The 19,228-nt window shown below is 42.2% G+C and overlaps 1 protein-coding gene across 1 annotated transcript in view; it reads left to right on the top strand.

Moving 5' to 3' along the window:
• fgf11a (fibroblast growth factor 11a) overlaps positions 1 to 19,228 on the top strand; it is a 105,002-nt gene that overhangs the window by 67,979 nt on the left and 17,795 nt on the right. The window contains exon 3 of the mRNA XM_067446976.1: positions 1,983 to 2,086. Within this exon, the coding sequence (XP_067303077.1) occupies positions 1,983 to 2,086 (104 nt within the window). The remainder of the gene's footprint in view (positions 1 to 1,982; positions 2,087 to 19,228) is intronic.

The raw sequence follows: 19,228 nt of genomic DNA, 5'->3' as shown, positions 1-19,228 counted from the left end.
ATCATTAATGGATTCGGAGCCATAGTTAAATGCTTTTTTTCTTCTTCTTCTTCACTAAGCATTCCACTGTTTGGTCTGCTTTGCTGGCACCCATGACATCTATTGAAGCAGAAGTTATTCTATTTTTAATTTATTTTATTAATTTATTTTATTATATATATATATATATATATATATATATATATATATATATATATATATATATATATTCACTAAGCATAGACCTATTGAAGCAGAAATTTTATTTTATTTATTTTATTTTATTCTATTTTAAGTTCTTTTAATTTATTTAATTTATTTATTTTATTTGTGTTTATATGTGTTTTTTTCACTACGCATAAAACTATTGAAGCAGAAGTTATTTTATTTGATGTTCTTTTTATTTATTTTATTTGTTTATTTTATTTACATTTTTTACTTAACCTATTGAAGCAGAAGTTTTATTTTATTTTATTTATTTTATTTAAAAAAAATTCACTAAGCATAAACCTATTGAACCCATTGTATTATTTTATTTTGTTATTTCTATTTTTTTTATTTTATTAATTTATTCACTTAGCATTCCACTGTTTTTGTTCTGCTTTGCTGGCACCCACGACACATATTAAAGCAGAAGTTTTGATTATTATTTTATTTTATTTTATTTTATTTTATTTTATTTTATTTTATTTTATTTTATTTTATTTATTTTTATTATTATTATTTTTTTACTTAGTTCATTTTATTTAGTTTTTATTAAGTTATTTTTTCAGTTAGCATAAAGATTTGAATTTAAAAAAGATGTTGAAGCAGAGTTATTTTTATTTTATTTTATTTATTTATTTATTTTTATTTATTTTTCACTCAGCATTCCACTGTTTTGTCTGCTTTGCTGGCACCCACGACACCTATTGAAGCATAAGTTTTATTTAATTTAATTTAATTTGATTATTATATGTATTTTAGTTATTTTATTATTTTGTTTTATGTTATTTTATGTGTGTTTTTTTCCACTAAACATAAACCTGTTGAGGCAAAAGTTTTTTTTTTTTTTTGTTTTTTTTTTAATGTGAATTATTTCACTAAGCATTTCATTGTTATGTCTGCTTTGCTGGCACCCACGACACCTAGCTCCTCTAAATATCCTCTAAAGCTGTGGATTAAATTGATTTTTTGTGTACGTTTTTGCATTATTTGTCAAAGCCAGAAAATACATTAAAACTTGGATGTGAAACAAAATTTCCCTTAATTTCTCTTCATTGCTACTTATGCTGTCATTAATCTGCTCTCCAGTGTTTTTCATTCAATAGCTTTTCTTAAAGTCTGTAAGGTTTGGGGTTCAGATGAGGTCTGCATTGTCATGCCCGCGGTTGTCACGACACTAGGACGGGACTCCTCAAATCTGCATCGCTCCCGTGGAGACACATTGCCACAGGCCATTTGTCAATACTGCTAAAGTCAACATGTCGCTCAAGACGTTTCTCACCAACGGTCCCGTTGGTCAACTTTCCACACCAAAATAGACACGCTCTCATCTGCAGGCTCGTGCAACCGCCGGTGTCATACAGAATGCACACGCCTCGAGCTAACGTCCCAGTTTAGGAAACACTGGAAATCCTGTTGGCTACGGCTGGCAGAGTGATGGTAGAACAAAGGCTGAGGTGTAAGGAGATTTCACCGTTTCTCTTTTAAGTGCCTCGCTGAATCTGAAAGCTCATTTCACTGGGGTCTGTGATTTCAGGAGGTTTCTGCTGAAACCCTCAGTTTTGGAGGGGTGTGTGTCGCCTCAGATGACCGAAGAGAAATTCTCATCTTTCATAATGTGCTGAAAAAAGAGATATTGAAAATCGTTCATCATTTATTACTGCAAAATTTCAAACTGTCCACGCTGATGATTAAAATCTCTCTCTCTCTCTCTCTCTCTCTCTCTCTCTCTCTCTCTCTCTCTCTCTCTCTCTCTCTCTCTCTCTCTCTCTCTCTCTCTCTCTCTCTCTGAATTGCAGTGCTGTTCAACTTGATTCCTGTGGGTCTGAGGATAGTCGCCATCCAGAGCACTAAGACAGGACTCTACATAGGCATGAACAGCGAGGGCTACCTCTACACTTCAGTAAGCACATATCACATTCATCCTAACCTTAGACCTGTCCTAACACATCCCATCATGTCAAGAAAAAGCTTCTACTTTTCTAAATCAATGCAGTTGCAATGATCAGCATAATAATTTTAGTGAAATGTTGAACTGAAAAGTTTAAAGTTAAAAGTGTAAAAGTTTAAAGTTTAACATTAATTAGCATTTGGTTTGTCCCCCTTTTGTTTTAATGGCAGTAGCATTAAATATAAAGCAGCGTTACATTTTTTCACATTTTTTTCTAATAAGAAATATACATTTATAAAGGGGTCATGAACTGCATTTCCCTTTCGAAAGGGAACTCGCGCTGTGTCGGAAAGACACTACAGAGGAACGCCTCCAGCGGGACACGTGTCTGAGTCGCTATCCAATCACATCAATCTTATTGACCGGTGACAGCCTCTGATGTCATCACCGTGTGACCAGGAAGTATATAATGGCGCGCGGCCAGATCGTGAGGGGCAGCTGTCGGAGGAACAGAAGATTATGGCTCCTCCTCACTGTCAGCCGCAGAGCTCCCACCTCAGCAAAGGATGGAGGTGGAGGGTGGTGAAGCGGCTGAGGCCAAACCCTCCCAGCCACCCTGCCTCGTGTATGGAAAGCTGTTGGAGGTTATGGAACGCACCATTCACAGGCATTAGTGAAGAGGCCCGTGCATCTGAATCATTTGGACGACCGTTTTCTTTTCCGGCCATAACCCTCCGACTCTCAGGAGCCTTCCATTCCTCGATCTCCATGAACAGATTGCGGGGGCATGGCAAGACTCTGTATTTGGCCCGCCTTTTTCGATGTCAGTGGGCCAATTTCATTGATGTCGAGGGATTGGCCGATGCGGGGTATGTGTCGATGCCGCCAAACGATGAGACAGTCACAAACTATTTCACATCTGGCAGGACATCGACACTGAGAGCTCCCACCCTTCTCGTCTGAACGGCAGGGCATACACGTCAGTCAGTCGGTCAGGCAGCAGTGGCTTTGCACACCATGACGGTATTGCAAGCCTACCAATGCAGATCTGCAGAAGGACCTCAAACAGGGGGCTCGATAATGCGATGGCCAAGCTGCGCCGCACCACGGATCTCGCTCTGCGGGCCACCAAACAAACAGCAGTCGCCATCGGTCATTCAATGGCGCCTATGTGACCACGGAGAGACATCTGTGGCTAAACCTCATGGACATCAGGGAGAAAGAGAAATCGTTTCTCCTCGATGCCCTGGTTTCGCCCTCTAAGCTTTTTGGCACCTTTGTCGAGGCGGTGGTGGGAAAGTTTAGAGAGGCATGCTCGGCGGCTTTCAAAATTTGCATTCCGCTGAGGTCCAGGGCCGCACCCAGGCAGGCGGGTGTTCCTGGTTTGTCATGGTCCGAGAACCAGCGCCGGCGGAGTAAGACTCCATCCCCTAAAGCACGCAAGTAGGAAGTGAGCTTCCCTTCCTCCCACCTTTCCCTCAGCGCCTTACATCGGGGCGGGAGGGGCCAGTGATGAGCGGATGTGAGACGCTGACGGCCAACCTGGCCTGGTTAATGAGCAAGCCGCTCAGGTTAGTGGTGCACCTAGCATGCTTATGGACTATATTGCTCATGAAGCACCAGAGGCGAGCAGGAGAGTCCCCCTTTGAGAAGGGAAAATTTATTTCATTATGCTATGAGGACTCTGGAGCTTCCCTGAGTAGGTGTGAGGGATCATGTGATCGACATTGGATTCTTTTTCCCAGGCGCTTCCCACATCTGGCCCGGGGTGGGGCCATGACGATGGTTATCTAGGTTCGCCGGGCTGGTGAGGGGCTGTAGAAGCACCCCCTCAGGCAGTGGAGCTCCTATGCATACAATGCTGTGGGTAAAGCTTATGCGTGGATATCATTGCGCCGGAGGTGAGCTGGTAAGTCCCCCGTGAGGAAGACATTAATTCTTGATGTTGTGTGAGACTTCATTCTCCCCACCGAGGGTTTGGGGATCACGGGATCGTGGAGGACACCATAGGGCCCTTTAGTCCCCTGTTCGGTGGCTAGAACAATTTTCTGAGATGCCATTATGTGATCTGTTTAGAGCTAGCTTCGCTAGTAAAGAATTCCGCCATTATGTGAACAGCTGTGTGAAACAGCTATTGCTTCCTCTCTGTGTAATGGAGCCATTAGTTGAGGCTACCGCTCATTCCCATGGGAATGTAGCATTGTATTAGGCGAGTGTGTTTCTCCTAGTAGAACAGGAAAGCTCTTAGCCACCCCATGGTAAAGCGGCTAGTGGAAGCTTATAGACGGGAGAGTGAGTTCAGGCTAACGTGCAATTTACAGATCTATGTCCAGTCTTGTGGGGCTCGGACAGGATATTCCTTAGTTTTTTTCGCTTCTCCGAGCCTCAGGTAATACTTGTGTGCATGCTGGCCCTCTCTGGAGGCCCACCCTCTTCTCTACGTTCTGGGGTTCTTAGTCATGCAGCTTGGAGTAGCAGAATGAATAGTGACTTAGCCAGTGGTCGTGGGGCAGGGTTTGGCATCCCCGCTTGCATGCGGGCAGGCTAGTCTTGTTAAAACTCCGCTTTCCAGTGCTTGTCATGGCCGCCGCCTTCTGGCGGCCCCTGCCCCCATACTGATGTTTTGGCCAGTGGGTAGCATATTTGTGAATAATTGTTGCTTTTTGCCCTCTGCTCTGTGTCTTCTGCTCCACCTTTTAAGGCTCAGGTTGAGCTGCTCTTCGCAACCTCTTGCTTCATAATGTTTTGGTCGGATGCTCCCCTGGAAGCCAAAGCATTGCCAGGGCTGACGCCCTAGCATGAACGGCAGGCTGCTGGATGAGTGAAGAGAGGGTTTAAGGCACTCTTTCTGCTGAGTACACTGCCATTGGCAATGTTTTAGGTCTATGTTGTAAGCACTGCTGGCGAGACTGCGCCATCGCATGGCGGACCTGTGAGCCTCTGGGATGGAGCCAGCGCCCGGTGGGGGCACGTGAAGGCCAGCTGGCTGTGAGCTGCCAACATGGGCAGTCTGAGCAGCGAACTCCGAGCAGGTAGTAGGCCTCAGCAGGCCTCCTTGTGGAAGAGTCTCGACATCGTGACCATGGATGTCCAGTTCTTCATCAGCTAGCAGACAGCCACTGTCAGCCCAGGTCGTAGCAGCCAGTTTTCCTCTAACCTGTCAGCAAGCTTCATGGGACCCCAGGCCTGATATCGGGTGGTGGACTCTGCCGGGCTTCCTTGAGGGGCTTTTACTGGGTTTTGCCATTGGGTAGCAGGCTTTACCTGGCCTCCCCTGAGGACACGTTCCTGGCCTTCTGTCACTGGGTTTCTAGCAGTAGGCTGCCATTAGGCGGTAGACCTCTCCAGACTTGATACTATGTGGGAGGCCTCATCGGGACTCCCTGGAGGAGAGCTCCGGGACCTCAGTCACTTCTGACAGTTTGCACGCCCAGCTAGCAGGTAGCAGGCTTCTCCAGGCCTCCCTGAGGGTGAGCCCCTGAGCTTGGACGCTCTGTTAGCCGGTGTAGCATGCTGTCAGGTATTAGGGCCCTCTGGATGGCTTCTCTGTGTTAATGACCTCATGGGCCTCCCTGAGGGGACAAGTTAAGCCGGTTCCCTGCTGCCTTAGACAGCTAGCCTCAATGTTGCGAGATGGAGGCTCCTTCAGGCCTGCCTGGGGGGGAACGAGTTCCCTGGACAGGAACGCATAACTGGCTTTACGCTGACAGCTAGTGGTTTCCTGCTATCAGGTTGCGGTTCTAGCCGGTATCACCTGAAGGCGGTTACATACCCTAGCACGACGAGATGACGCTGCTGCTATGCGGTCCCTTCAGGACAGGGACCTGCGTAGGCTGCCTATAGCATGGCTACCTACCAGGCAGGCTTGAGATCTCCCCTCATGAGAGGGTCGTCTTTGAGCTTACAGCCGCCTTGGCCAGATCAGTTGGTCATAGGCCCCTCGGGGCCTCCCAGTGAGATCAGCCCATAGGCCTGTTCGGCCTCCTGAGCACCCCTGTAGGGTAAATGCTCTGTAGATCCTAGGATAGAGTAGCTGAACTCCCCATGCTAGCTATGGTCGGAAATTACTACGCTGAGCGCTGCTCTCCAGGATAATCCGTCTCTGAGGTCCAGCCTGAGGCCAGTTTTTGCAGTCCCTCAGAGAGATGCCTCTCCTGAGGCAAGTTTCCAGAGGCGCTGTTTCTCAACAGACAGGGTGGGCTAAACCAAAGTGTCCCACATAAGTATCATCTCAGTATGACCTGTACATCATACGGAGACAAAATCTGAAACAAATCGTTTTGTCAGCTTGGTTTCAATAAAAGCTGTTTTTGGACGAAGGATAGGGTTCTGAAACTAACAGTATATTTTTATAAAACGACCTCTTATGTGCCAAAACATCAAGGAAAATTTGATTTCTCAATTAATGACCCCATATATAAAAATATTTCCCATTCCTTTTATTCCATAATGTTCCTTTGTATAAAACATCCTTTTCAACTTATCGCTGATTTTTAATGAGGTCTCAGACACTGTATTTTATACTCAAAGAAACGTAACACATTTTTGATGCTCGTTGATTATGTATCAGGTGCTGCTAATGAAGTTAACTGCTGTGCGTTTGTCCTCAGACTGTGGGTGTGAATACTGTTGGCCTCAGTTCTCTGTGACACACTCCATTAGTCTGGCCTATTTCTCTCTACCAGATACACTCTTGTGAGGAAGACATGCTTCTGCTAAGAGATGCATTGCTTTGCAGTGTAGCAGCAGTTCTTCTCTCTTCTCTCTCTATCCTTGATCCACTCACTTTCGTTTAGAGAAGAAAAGAGTATTGCTTTCCTCTTTGAGGTAGATCATAACACTCTTTAAAGTGTGGTTATGAGTCTAAGTGAGGCGTAGGCCTGTAATGTACTGTGGCCCCATAAATAGCACTTAAAGGGGGTATATGTAAGAGTTTTCATCTATTAATCTCATTTTTATTGCCAGTGTGTGATCAGCTTGTAACGAAACATAAAAAACAAGACCTTCCTGGGTTTTCTTTGAAAGGCCGAATACTGATTTTTGCACTCCCGAGAGCCTTTCTTCCATTCACTAACACATGAAACGATTGCTTATACAATGTCCAGGACAAAAAAAATGGCTGAAAGAGCCATTCTGTACTGTAATGTCAACGCTCAGTTGTGAACTCAATAAGTGACATCGTTTCTTATACTTCCCTTTCACATATCCGTCTCTCACACACAGGAGGAAAGATGCCCTTTTTCTCTTCTCTTACAAGGACAGCATCTGTAGAAAATGTGTCTCCTCATGGGAAGAAACACGACCCATTTTCCACAGAGGGAAATGACCATACCTGAAAAAAGAGAGAAAATCCCTACCCTAGAAAACCTCATGCAAGGCGACCTCTTTTTCTCTTTTCTCATCTCTGCCTTAGTCTGAAGCTCTCAAACCGCTCTACCTGTGTCCTAACTTTTATCTTTTTTCAAGCATGATATTTTAGACCAAAGAGACTAAGTCAGTGAAGCACGCCACAAAAAACAATGCAAACACAAAAACAGAAGACAGCTTTCTCCTGAGCGTTAAAATATTCTAAACCAAAACATGTGAGCTGTGTTTCCATCCACCTATTTTTATGCACATTTTGGGAAATCACATCAAAAACTGCTGGATGGAAATGCCAAGATGTGCATGAATTCTAAAAATGTGCATTAAAAACATATGCGCTTGTTTGAGTCGGAAACATTTTTTATCCAATAAGAAAACATGCGCATAAACTACGGTGCAAACATATTTACAGAATAAATTCCTTGATGCGCATAAAAAAACGTGACTTTGGGATAGGACGACATAACTGGACTTTTGAAAGTGTCAAAGAGTTTTGGTATAATTCTGTCTTACAGAGATTGCATCTGCCTCAGAAAGCAAGATCACACGTTTATTGCATTTCGTCTGCGCACTCTGAGATGCAAGTAATTTATTATATACTGTACAAAAATTATTATATACAGTGGCTTCTCCTACTTTTCTCTTCGACTCACTAGATGAAAGTGTGATTTTTCTTTATTCTTTATGTGATTTTCCAGTTTTATGCATAAGTTCGCACTTTTGAAATGTTATATGAGGAATGGCTCATTTTCTGCTGCATTGTGTGCCATGAGAAGAATACACAAGGCTAAACAAGTTTTTTTCCCTTAAGGTGCTTTTGAAATTGCATACTGTCTGAGTAGGTATTGCATTTAATGAGAGACGGATTTCACAACGGCAGTATGGTCTATATTGTATGAAGAATAAAGTCCATACTACATCCAGCAGTTGAGTCTTTCATTGCCATTCCCAACTCCTCTCCTTTGGTGTCATGGGATAGTAAAGTGTCCATCTAATGCACACTTCAACGTTAGTAGGTCATCCAGGTAAAAAAATAAATGTTGCTACTGTTTTAAGAATAGAACATAATTCTTATTCCGGAGCTCATACATTTCACACACCTACTGTATAGTAGGGAAGCAAGCATATTCAGAAATAATCAAAAAGTTTTGGAAAGTTTTTTGTCAAGTATGGGCATATCTGATGTCAGATATGGCGGATTGTCCTTAAAACCTCTTGGGATCTTCTCCTGAAAGGGCACACACGACTAGAATGGGACAGCAAATGCTTTAAGCTTGGAACATACTCTGCAAGAACAGAGAAATGTGTTTGTTTTCTCAAGGTGCGGCAAGAACAAAGTTCGCAAGGCGCATTCCATACTTCACGAGGAAATCTGCATTTTTCCGCATTAGTGTGTTTTTGTTTGTCAGGGCAAGACAACCCTGTTCAGCTTCCCAAAGAACCCAATGTTAATGGGACAGTGGATGGAGTTTGTTTTTCCAGAGCAGCAATAGAGTTGTGCAAGCGTTTTTCTTTATCAACAAGGTACAGTTCAACACTGGATTTGTAGCTTGTCTATTGCTGAAAGATGGAGCGGTTCCAGCGATTAAGATTCACACTCATATGTTGGAAGCAGGTGGTGAGTAAAACTGCTTCAAATGTCTTTAGCCCCTTTCACACTATTCCCGGAACATTGCCGGGTCGCCTTCTGTGTGAAAGCAACCACGTCCCGGGATTGATTACCGAATTCGACCCGGGTCGGGGACCTAGTAATATTGCGGTATTCGACCCGGGACAAGCACTGTGTGAGCAAAAGCCGAAACTAATGCCGTAACGTGTATGTAGTTATCGTGCGACTCCTAGAGCTTGTTTTTTCAATAATACAACCCTGCAGTGCCAGAAGAGCTAGTCGGTGTTTTAAACGCAGAGAGTGTTCGTATACAAAAGAAACTAAAATTAAACAAGCAGAAATGTGCGCAAACTGGACACAGGTCGAGACCACGGAGCTCCTTACTATCCGCGCTGAAACTGAGATCGCTCGCCATTATACGTCACATCCGGATGTCACGTGTCAACTCAACACATTCTCACACCCAACTCGTCACATATGGACGCTTGACCAGGACCCCTTCTCGTCACTTTTCAACGAACTGGGCGTACCTTTATCGTCAATTTTCGACGCGCTGGGTGCTCCATTCATTTCAATGAGAAACCTTTGCCGTCATACACAGACGCACTGGGAATGAGAATATTATCGTCATGGTGAAATTTATTTTTTGATTTATTTATTGAAATTATTTATTGGTTTATAATTTTGCCATTATGACATGTTGGAGTGTGCTTCTCAATTAAATCAGCAAGCATAATTTCATGATTTCATAAACACAGGATATAACATACGACTGCATCCACGAGTTATTCAAAAAAGTTAAATAATCCAAGTTTTCCGAGGCCAAACGATTGATTTGCATGAAGAAAATCCCCAAAAGCGATCAGCATCTCCATCCGCTGAAGATCATGAACACATCAAATTTCAAATATTGCCGCTCGTTATGTCAGATTTCATAGTGAAATGTCATTGGCTCTCGTGTGTCTTGTGACCAATTGCGTCATTACGTCAGCATTGATTGTAAAATGTCATTGGCTCTCGTGTGTCTTGTGACCAATTGTGTCATTACGTCAGCATTGATTGTAAAATGTCATTGGCTCTCGTGTGTCTTGTGACCGATTGCGTCACGCTCAGGAGTCTTTTGAATTATTTGAATGAGATATGAATGAGTTCGTTCACGGGGCAGCGGGATCATCATTTCAATGATTAAAACATCAAGATCAACTCTGTTCTTCACATGAAGACATCGTATGACTTAAGAAGACTTGGAATGCAACATGAGTTAATACTTTTATACTGTTTTGGTCAGTTTTTGCAATAAATACTTGTGACTGTACATTTATTTGCCTGTTATGTGTTTTATATTGTTTAGATGTGGGTAGGTTTAGGGTAGGAGTTGGGTTAGTTGCTCCAAAAGTAGCCTTTAAATATTAATAAAATCATGTCTGCTTTTACAAACGCAAAGAATTAAATGCGTCTGTGTATGACGCCAAAGGTTTCTCATTGAAATGAATGGAGCACCCAGCGCGTCGAAAGTTGACGATAAAGGTACGCCCAGTTCGTTGAAAAGTGACGAGAAGGGGTCCTGGTCAAGCGTCCATATGTGACGAGTTGGGTGTGAGAATGTGTTGGTCAACTCGACCCGGGACCGTTACGGGTTGTGTGTGAGCGCACATATTACGGTATTTCGCTGGCAGTGTGAATGGACCAAATCTAGCGACCCGGGAACAAATGCCGGGTCGCATTATCCGTGTATTTGCCGGAATCGCAGTGTGAAAGGGGCTTCAGTGTTGTTAGCTATCAGCTACTATTCCGTTTATTTGATACTATTATCATTTTTATGTAAACATGCACTAGTCTGACGTGTAAAACCGTTCCGCTTGCTACTGCTAACATTAAATCGCATACAATAGTCCATAAACCAAATGATATCCTCATAAACCATGAGGAAACACACACAAACGTTGTAAAACTTGCGAGCCTGATAAGCCGCTGAGCAAATAAGTTACAGTACCATAGAGACGACCTGCTGTAGTCGTCGCTGCTGCTTCTCCTCTTCAATTTCAGGCTCTAGATCAGATTCTGGATCATATATGTATGGTTAAATCTGATTGATCTCAATGGTTTATTTAGGATAACTTTTTTTTCTCCACGATTAAGGATGTCAGAGCTTTCAGACACTGTCAACACAATAGCTGCGCATGCTTGTCATTCTTTAGCTCCGTCCACTCGATACGCCTCCAGCCGCTCGGGTTTTGTCAGAAAGACTCAGTACAGCCTATCTTTCTTTTATTAATATGATAAAACTAAAGTCTTTTCGGATATCAAATACTACTCTATAGGTACTCAAGACCACCCCTTAACTTTAAGACTGTATTAATCAAAGTTCTATGCAAAAAATTACCACAGTTAATGCAAATTAAAATTACCAACGAGTAATTAAATCCTAAGAAATTAAATCCTGCTGACTGTTCATTTGATAATCCTTTTTTTAGAGAGCGAATGCATTAGCTCTGGTCTAAAGGGCTAGTTCACCCAAGAAAGGAAATCATGTCATTATTTTCTCCTCTTGTTCCAAATCTATATGACTTTCAGGAATTCCTCCGTCACACACAAACGAAGATCTGCTGCGAGGAAACGTGGTTCTGACGACATCTGTGATGGGCAACACCGCGACTATAATGAGAAAAACAGCTGTGCTTTTTAGGGTCGCAACTGGTGTCATTATGTCCCGTTTTTGGTTCGTGTTATGTTCACATTTCAGTCAAACCGCACCAGAGCTTTCTCTCTTGTTTGGTGGTTGCTCACCAGGGTTCAGATGGCAGCGTTCACACTTATGAAATGAACCGCACTAACAGAGCAATCACACCAATTGTGTCATTGTTTCAGTTTGGTCTTCATTAATCCGCTGTCATAAACATGTCAGACTAACGATCAAATACTTCAGATTTTGTGCGGAGGATTAGAGGAATCGTTTAGGATTCTCAAAATTTGTCTCAGACGGCCAAATCGTGGCCAAAATCATACAGTGTGAACCCAGCTTAACCTCATTTTGCACTAGAGCCTTCCGAGCTGAAATAGAAGGAGCAAGTTGGTGTGTGTATGTGTTGCATAACCGGATTGGTTCACACACTGTCACAAACGCACGTCTGTGTGCATGTGTTGTAGGATCAGATGGCCCTGAACACATGGCCTCTCTCTGTCACACATACCTGCCCTAAACTCGGAGCCCATCAATAATTCATGTTTTCCAGTGGCTGACACACTCGGACGCGGCTCTCCACGGGGACTCAATCACTCACACACACCTACAGCAGCTACTCTCTCTCTTCTTCATGCTTGTTCAAGTTCTACTACCTCAGTCGTTCTCTCTTTCTGCATTCCTGAAGTCTCCTTTCCTTTTTTTATCATCTTTATTTATTGCCACACAACAAGGGGCAGCTGAATTTGTTTCCATAACATTACCATAGAATAATCTTTAGGGAAACTAGATTGCTCGTGTTCAAGTGATGCTTGCTGTGCAAAATCACCTCCACATGGCTAATGTTTAGGGGCAGACGTGGCTTAATGGTTAGAGAGTCAGACTGGTAATCCGAAGGTGTGGGTTCGATTCTCAATACTGACAGAGGTGCCCTTGAGCAAGGCACCCAACTGCTCTGGGTGTGTGTGTCCAGTTTGCTGTGTGTGTTTACTACTCCTAATATATGTGCACAAACTTGAAAGGGTTAAAAGCACAGGGACAAATTCTGATAATGGGTCACCACTTGACCTTCACATGTCATTGACTCACTCATTTCAGTGTTGCACCAGTTGCTTTTGTTGCATTGCACATAGGTTTGGGTACCGAGCTCTGTACTTTTAAGGGCACAGACCAAATTACGTCGGTATCCGAGCACCGATTCACATTAAATCAATCGGTACCACATTGCGGTACCTGAACGCATCTGGTGATATAGACTAGTGTAGTGTCTGTGAATATTAAACAACAAAAATACTATTTACGTGTCCTGCGTGTTTGTGTGAGTGAATGGCGCAGACCCGCAGTTTATTTACCTCACTCACACACACACACACACACACACACACACACACACACACACACACACATAGAATTGCACGACAATTGCGTGTTTCCATCTCACACGAGGATATAAACGCACGTCCGTCATCTCCATAGCCGTTCTGGGAGTCACTTTATCAGCATTTTACCGTTTCATTTGAGAAAACTACCGTCCTGTCATAAACACAGAAACTCAAAGCTCTTCACGGCAACCCGTCAAAATAAAAGTTCGGTGTAACTTGAGAAATATATCACTGTTGTACAGTAGAGTTTAGAGACGTCTCAGTGTAATAATAATACTAACACTAATGTTATAATTATACACTATCAAAACTTATTTTTTTAAGTAATATCACAATTTTTCTCCCATGTTTTAATTTTAACAGTATAAAGCTCAGTTGTGCAGCTTTGACAAAAAAAAAAAAAAAAAAGTTTCATTAAGTAAATGATTATGTCTTAATTTGATTACCAGAAAATATACAACACAGCATTTGTGGGAAATCTTTTCATAGAAATTGAATCAAAAAGAAAAAAATAATAATATGGTTGTTTTTATGAATGCAGTTAATTAAGTAGCTATAGCCTGTATTTACTGGTAAATATTATTACAGTGAACAAACATCACAGACAATGGCAGACTCTGGCATAATGTCAGTAATACTTCAATAAATTACAGTTTCTTCACAGTTTTTGATGTATACCTTAAGTACCGAATATAGGTACAGTTGGGCACTGGTAACAATTAAAATATGAATGGTACCCAACCCTAATTGCACATGGCACTATGGACACAAGTGGCTTCGGACTCTTTTAAGCCTCTGTTGAAGTCGCCAACCTCACCTGTTTAAATGTCTTTCTCATAATCCTCTCCTCAGCTGTCTCATGAATGTGCTTTTGTGGCATGATGCATGATAATATACTGTAGTCATCTCTCTCATCTGACATGACGGTGACGTTTGAGAGGACTATGGGGAAGTTGAGTGTTTCACGAGGGATGGAGGGATGGGGTGGAGGAGTACAGGCCAGCGGGGTGTCTCACAGTGGGCTCCATCATCCATAGGAAGGAACAGAGAGAGATGGGTTGACAAGAGAAGGCATGCAGAGCGCAGCTCACAGGGTTGCGTTCATCACTCGATTAGATTATTTCTTTTATCGTCTCTCTTGATCACTCATTCTCTCTATTCTGTCATTGTCCATGGTTTACCTTCCTCTCATGCTCTCGTCTTTCGTTTCTCTCTGAGGTTAGATCTGCTGAGAGTTGTATGTAAAGGTTAAGGTGCTGGGAAAACTCAGTGTCATTGCTGTGTGCTGCATGTGTTATCTGTTGGCGACCACTGGAAATTGCTTTCCGATAAAAATAGTGCTTTGTCTCTATAACCTGACCCATTTTTTAAACTCAACACACAGTGGAAGCCCTCCTGGGCCACGAACACAAAAAGAGAGGGAGAGAGAAGGTGGGAATAAAACAGCACATACACTCACACTCACACTCACACACACACAGAGAGAGAGAGAGAGAGAGAGAGAGAGAGAGAGAGAGAGAGAGAGAGAGAGAGAGAGAGAGAGAGAGAGAGAGAGAGAGAGAGAGAGAGATGCATATTTGCACTGATAGAGGTGACCTGACAGAATTGGGGCAGATTTTGTTGAACTGACCAGCTTTTTCATGACAAAGTTTTAAAAGTTACCTGAAATGAAGGTTTTAAACATTTAATATGCTGACCGTGATATATCACACATTTGAAGCGTACATTCTTTTCCATTTCCCTCTCCCTTTCCTTCTTCCTCATTAGCTTCCTCTTCCCCTTCTTTTTCCCCTTTCCCTTGCATTTACCTTCACCTTTTCTGCTCCTTCCCTCTTCCCTTTCCCTGTCTTTCTTTTTCCCTTTCCATCTTCTTTGCCTCCATTTCTATTTTCCTTTTTTTCATGCTTCTTTTCTTTTCTATCCCTCTTTTCTGTTTTATTTCCTTTCCTTTTTCCTTCTGATAGCACTGCAATAAACACAAGGTCACTCTGGGTCAAACGAGAAGCCCAGACAAGGGATGGTGAGAGATGGAGACAAAATCTAGAAAGATGATATAAGCTTTTCCAGTGCAACCCAAGCATGGACTAATACTAACTTTTTGCCACAGTTGCCAATGGCTGGTGACTTATAGGTGCGCTATGTAGTATTGTTGCAGTAAGATATCCAAAAACCACAAGGCCAGTGTTATATATTTTGTTCAGTTGAGTTCTTGCAATGAGAAAATTGCTATTTTAACCAATGAGCCGGGACGTCTGAGGGAGTTGCCTGTTAATGGTGTCATATCTGCGTTACTCTCGGTTTCCGGTTTTATTCTGCAGAAGCGCTTTACTCTTAGCAGTGTGAACAAGTGTCACCGCAGCCGCTGAGCGAACACACAGAGTAACGTCATAACATCATTTTAAACACACTTAAATGTGTCTAATATGATAAACAGAGCTGCGTTACCTCATACTCATGACCGGAAAAGCGGAAATAGCGCCGGCAACTGTGCCCCGTCATAATAAAAGTCCCGCTGCTCGCGAGGCGTGTGTGTGTGTAACAATCGCTCCAGCGGCCGTGCTCAGCTCCTCAACACTCGGCCCTGCTCTGCTTCACACTACAGTAACGTTAATAACCGCATGCATGAACATGATTTCTGCCCGAGTCCGATCCCGATTCTTTCCCACCGGCTGTGAGGTGAAGAACACGTCCCAAGATTCTGCTCAACTCTGCTTTACGTGGGTTGTGCATTGTTGTGAACATTTTGTCCTTAAAGTTGATGTGTTAGAAGCAGGAAAAATGGGCAAGTGTAAGGATTTGAGTGAGTTTGGCAAGGGCCACATTGTGATGGCTAGACGACTGGGTCAGAGCATCTCCAAAACTGCAGCTCTTGTGGGCTGTTCCCGGTCTGCAGTGGTCAGTATCTATCAAAAGTGCTCCAAGGAAGGAACAGTGGAGAACCGGCCACAGGGTCATGGGCGGCCAAGGCTCATTGATGCACGTGGAGAGCGAAGGCTGGCCCGTGTGGTCAGATCAAACAGACGAGCTACTGGAGCTAAAACTGCTCAAGAAGTTGATGTTGGTTCTGATAGAAAGTTGTCAGAATACACAGAGCATCTCAGTTTGTTGCGTATGGGGCGGCAAAGCCGCAGACCAGTCAATATAGTATAGGCACATTTTCCCATTGTCTCCACTGGTAAAGGTTCATTCACAGTGCGCCGACAGACTGCAACAGGCACTTCATCTGGTTTTGTGAGGTCAGTGTGTTACCTGTCGGTGTCTGTTGGCATCTGTCAGAGCTTGTTTTTGTCGACTGAACATGCTGACTCAGCTCTTGTCAGGTCGTGAAATGTCTGAAAAGTAACATACTGTAACCTGGTGATTGTCCACATTGGTCTGTGTCTATCGGTGCAGTTTGAAATGGCTGTTAAACATGATAAGTGTGTCTAGTATTCATTCTTCACATTATCTATAGAGGCGACAGTCAATGAGTTTAAGGATCCTCTTCGATGTTAGATTACTACTAGAATAAGACATGTCATTTCAACAGGGTTAAAAATATTGAGAGGGTGACCAGCACCATAAATAATTAAAACAATTATGAGTACAGTTGTTATCTCATTTGAATGTAAAAAAACACAATTAAAAAAACTGTCAACATTATATTCTGTCATCATTTACCTCCAAATCTGTATGCTATTATTCTGCTGAACACAAAATAAGACATTGTGAACAATATTGGTATTCAAACCATTTTAGTTACCATTGATTTCCAAAAAAAACCACTGATACATTTCTCAACATATCTTGTTTTATATTCAACAGAAGTAGAAGAAAAGTCATACAGGTTAGGAGCAACATTAGTAAATCCAAATCTGACTTCCTTTCTTCTGAACAATTTTGGTAATCAAACCATTTTGGTTACCATTGACTTCTATTGTATGAACAAACATTTCTCAAAATATCTTCTTTTATGTTCCACGAGGAGAAAAAGCCATTTAACTGTAATAATAAGCATTTATCAGAATCAACTAAATGCTGGATTTTCAAAAGTATGTGTTCACAGTGCCATTGTTGCAGTAAACTTGAAATGCATGCCAATCTGTGACTGTGGGGACATTGACTTTACATCAATGCCTAAACATGACGTGGAACAAAACGAGCTGAGATTGGTTGCTTTACATGTCAGACAGATGGCCTCTGGAGTCCAGACCAAGCGACAACCTCTCGTGATCTCTCTTGAAGCTAATATGGAAGTAATGTAAACTGCAATTCCTCGACTGGCCACTAGTGAGGGCTCCAGAAGGAGCACAATCTCATTGAGCCCCATGTTAAAAATTCCCCACTTTACAGCAGAAAAAAAACATGTTTACAGCCTGGTACAAATTGTGGTTTTGGCCTATATGGCTAATTTTGATTTTCATGACAACTGTGAGGGGGGTGAATTTTTTTATAACTCATTTGTTTACGTTATATAAAGCCTTAAAATGTCTTCATAATTAAGGGCGTGGTTACAGTTGGATAGCCATTTATCTGCCGTATATAGAGTGCCGAAGTTCTGACGTCACTTTGTAGGCCAAAACGCGGAAGTGAGTTAGCATTTTAGCACTTCCGGTTCCATCGCTCAAAAGTCTATGGGTTTTTTTAATGGGTTTTTGCCAAATCGCCTGAAATAAGGTCTGTGGTTAACAAAGCCTCTAAATATTTTCACGTTTTGATCTATGACATAAAACACACTAGTTCTAACCTGCTTGAGATTTTTTTTAACTTTATTGTGTCTTAAAAACGGCGGTTGCTAACAAGTTGCTAAAAGGGACTACATCCTTTGGCCGGGACTTTAGACGTCATCGTGACAAACGGGAAATCTCACCAGCCCGCGTTTCATTCACTCTTGAATTCTGTAAGTAAATGTTTAATAAAAATACAAAACTAGCCCGCGTTTCAGCCTCACGTTCTTAGAAGTTTACCTTTCAGTTAATATACATAGTTATATATTTAGTCCTTTCAAATAGTGGTGTTTCCAAATATTGTTATACACAGAAATCTGTGATATTAAGGTAACCGATTAACGTTACCAGTTCTTCATTTCTGTGGAGACTGAGACTGTAGTGTTTTTTGTCCTGAGATGGAACCACAAGTCGTCGAATGAAAGCTGCGCTGTTCTACATGTCCAGATTTATAGTGGTTCTCTCCTCGATATATGATCAATCGTCTAAGAAAAAGGACATACGATTGTAAATTGATACGGCTAAGTTATAGCTTACGTCGTCAGTGCTTCTGAGGTGGTAAAAGCACTTTTTTTCTGGCAAATTAGCAAATGGTATGCAAACATACAATCAAACACAATACAGTGAAAGATTCTTTAAAGTATATTTGGGGCACGATGATCAGGCATAATAGCCTAATCTTAATCACAAAGACAATAATATTAAGCTTTATATAAAATAACAAAATAATAAATAAAAAATTAACAAACAAGAAAACAAATCTCAGATCGGCACACATAAACCCAATTAGTTTCTAACATTTTTGAAAAAAACGAATGGGCAATATTTCTCATTAAGTGTTCATACAGAGCGCAGATCATAATGAGCGAACGTGTTTTTTAAATAAAGTTTGAGGAAGCTTGATGATGACGTAGATCCGCGACTGTGTGCTGTAGTCCGTTTATAGCCTACCGTTAGCATTTTATATCTGACGGCTTTATTTAGGCTTCAAACGGTATACATCTTGGATTCACTTGTAAAGATTATCTTGATAGACAAAACGTGTAAGGGTCATAACTCTTTGTTGAACACAGATCTTATTTTTTGCGATTGTTGGCCTACAAATTGGATTGTTGTTCCGGGTTGGCCTACAAAGTGACGTCATGACTTCGGCACTCTATAGTCATTGCGTCACCTAAGCTCCGCCCACATTTGCCCATTTTCTGTTATCCGGGAGTGACACCAGCTCCCCTCTACTTTACACTTCAGAACTAGTGATGGCGAAGTGAAGCTTTCTGAACCAGTGAAGCTTTCAGCACAGTTGTATCAGAAAAAGGTTCATTACTCGAAGCTTTTCAAGTCAGAGCTCAACGAGGACCTCTGCTGGTGAAAGTGAGGGAAAGCGCTGTGTCGCAAAATGTTTTGCAACCGACG

This window comes from Pseudorasbora parva, chromosome 1 (genome assembly GCF_024679245.1).
Source record: "Pseudorasbora parva isolate DD20220531a chromosome 1, ASM2467924v1, whole genome shotgun sequence".
NCBI lineage: Eukaryota > Metazoa > Chordata > Actinopteri > Cypriniformes > Gobionidae > Pseudorasbora > Pseudorasbora parva.
Note: the sequence above shows the minus strand (reverse complement) of the source record. Positions and strands in the feature narration are given on the sequence as shown.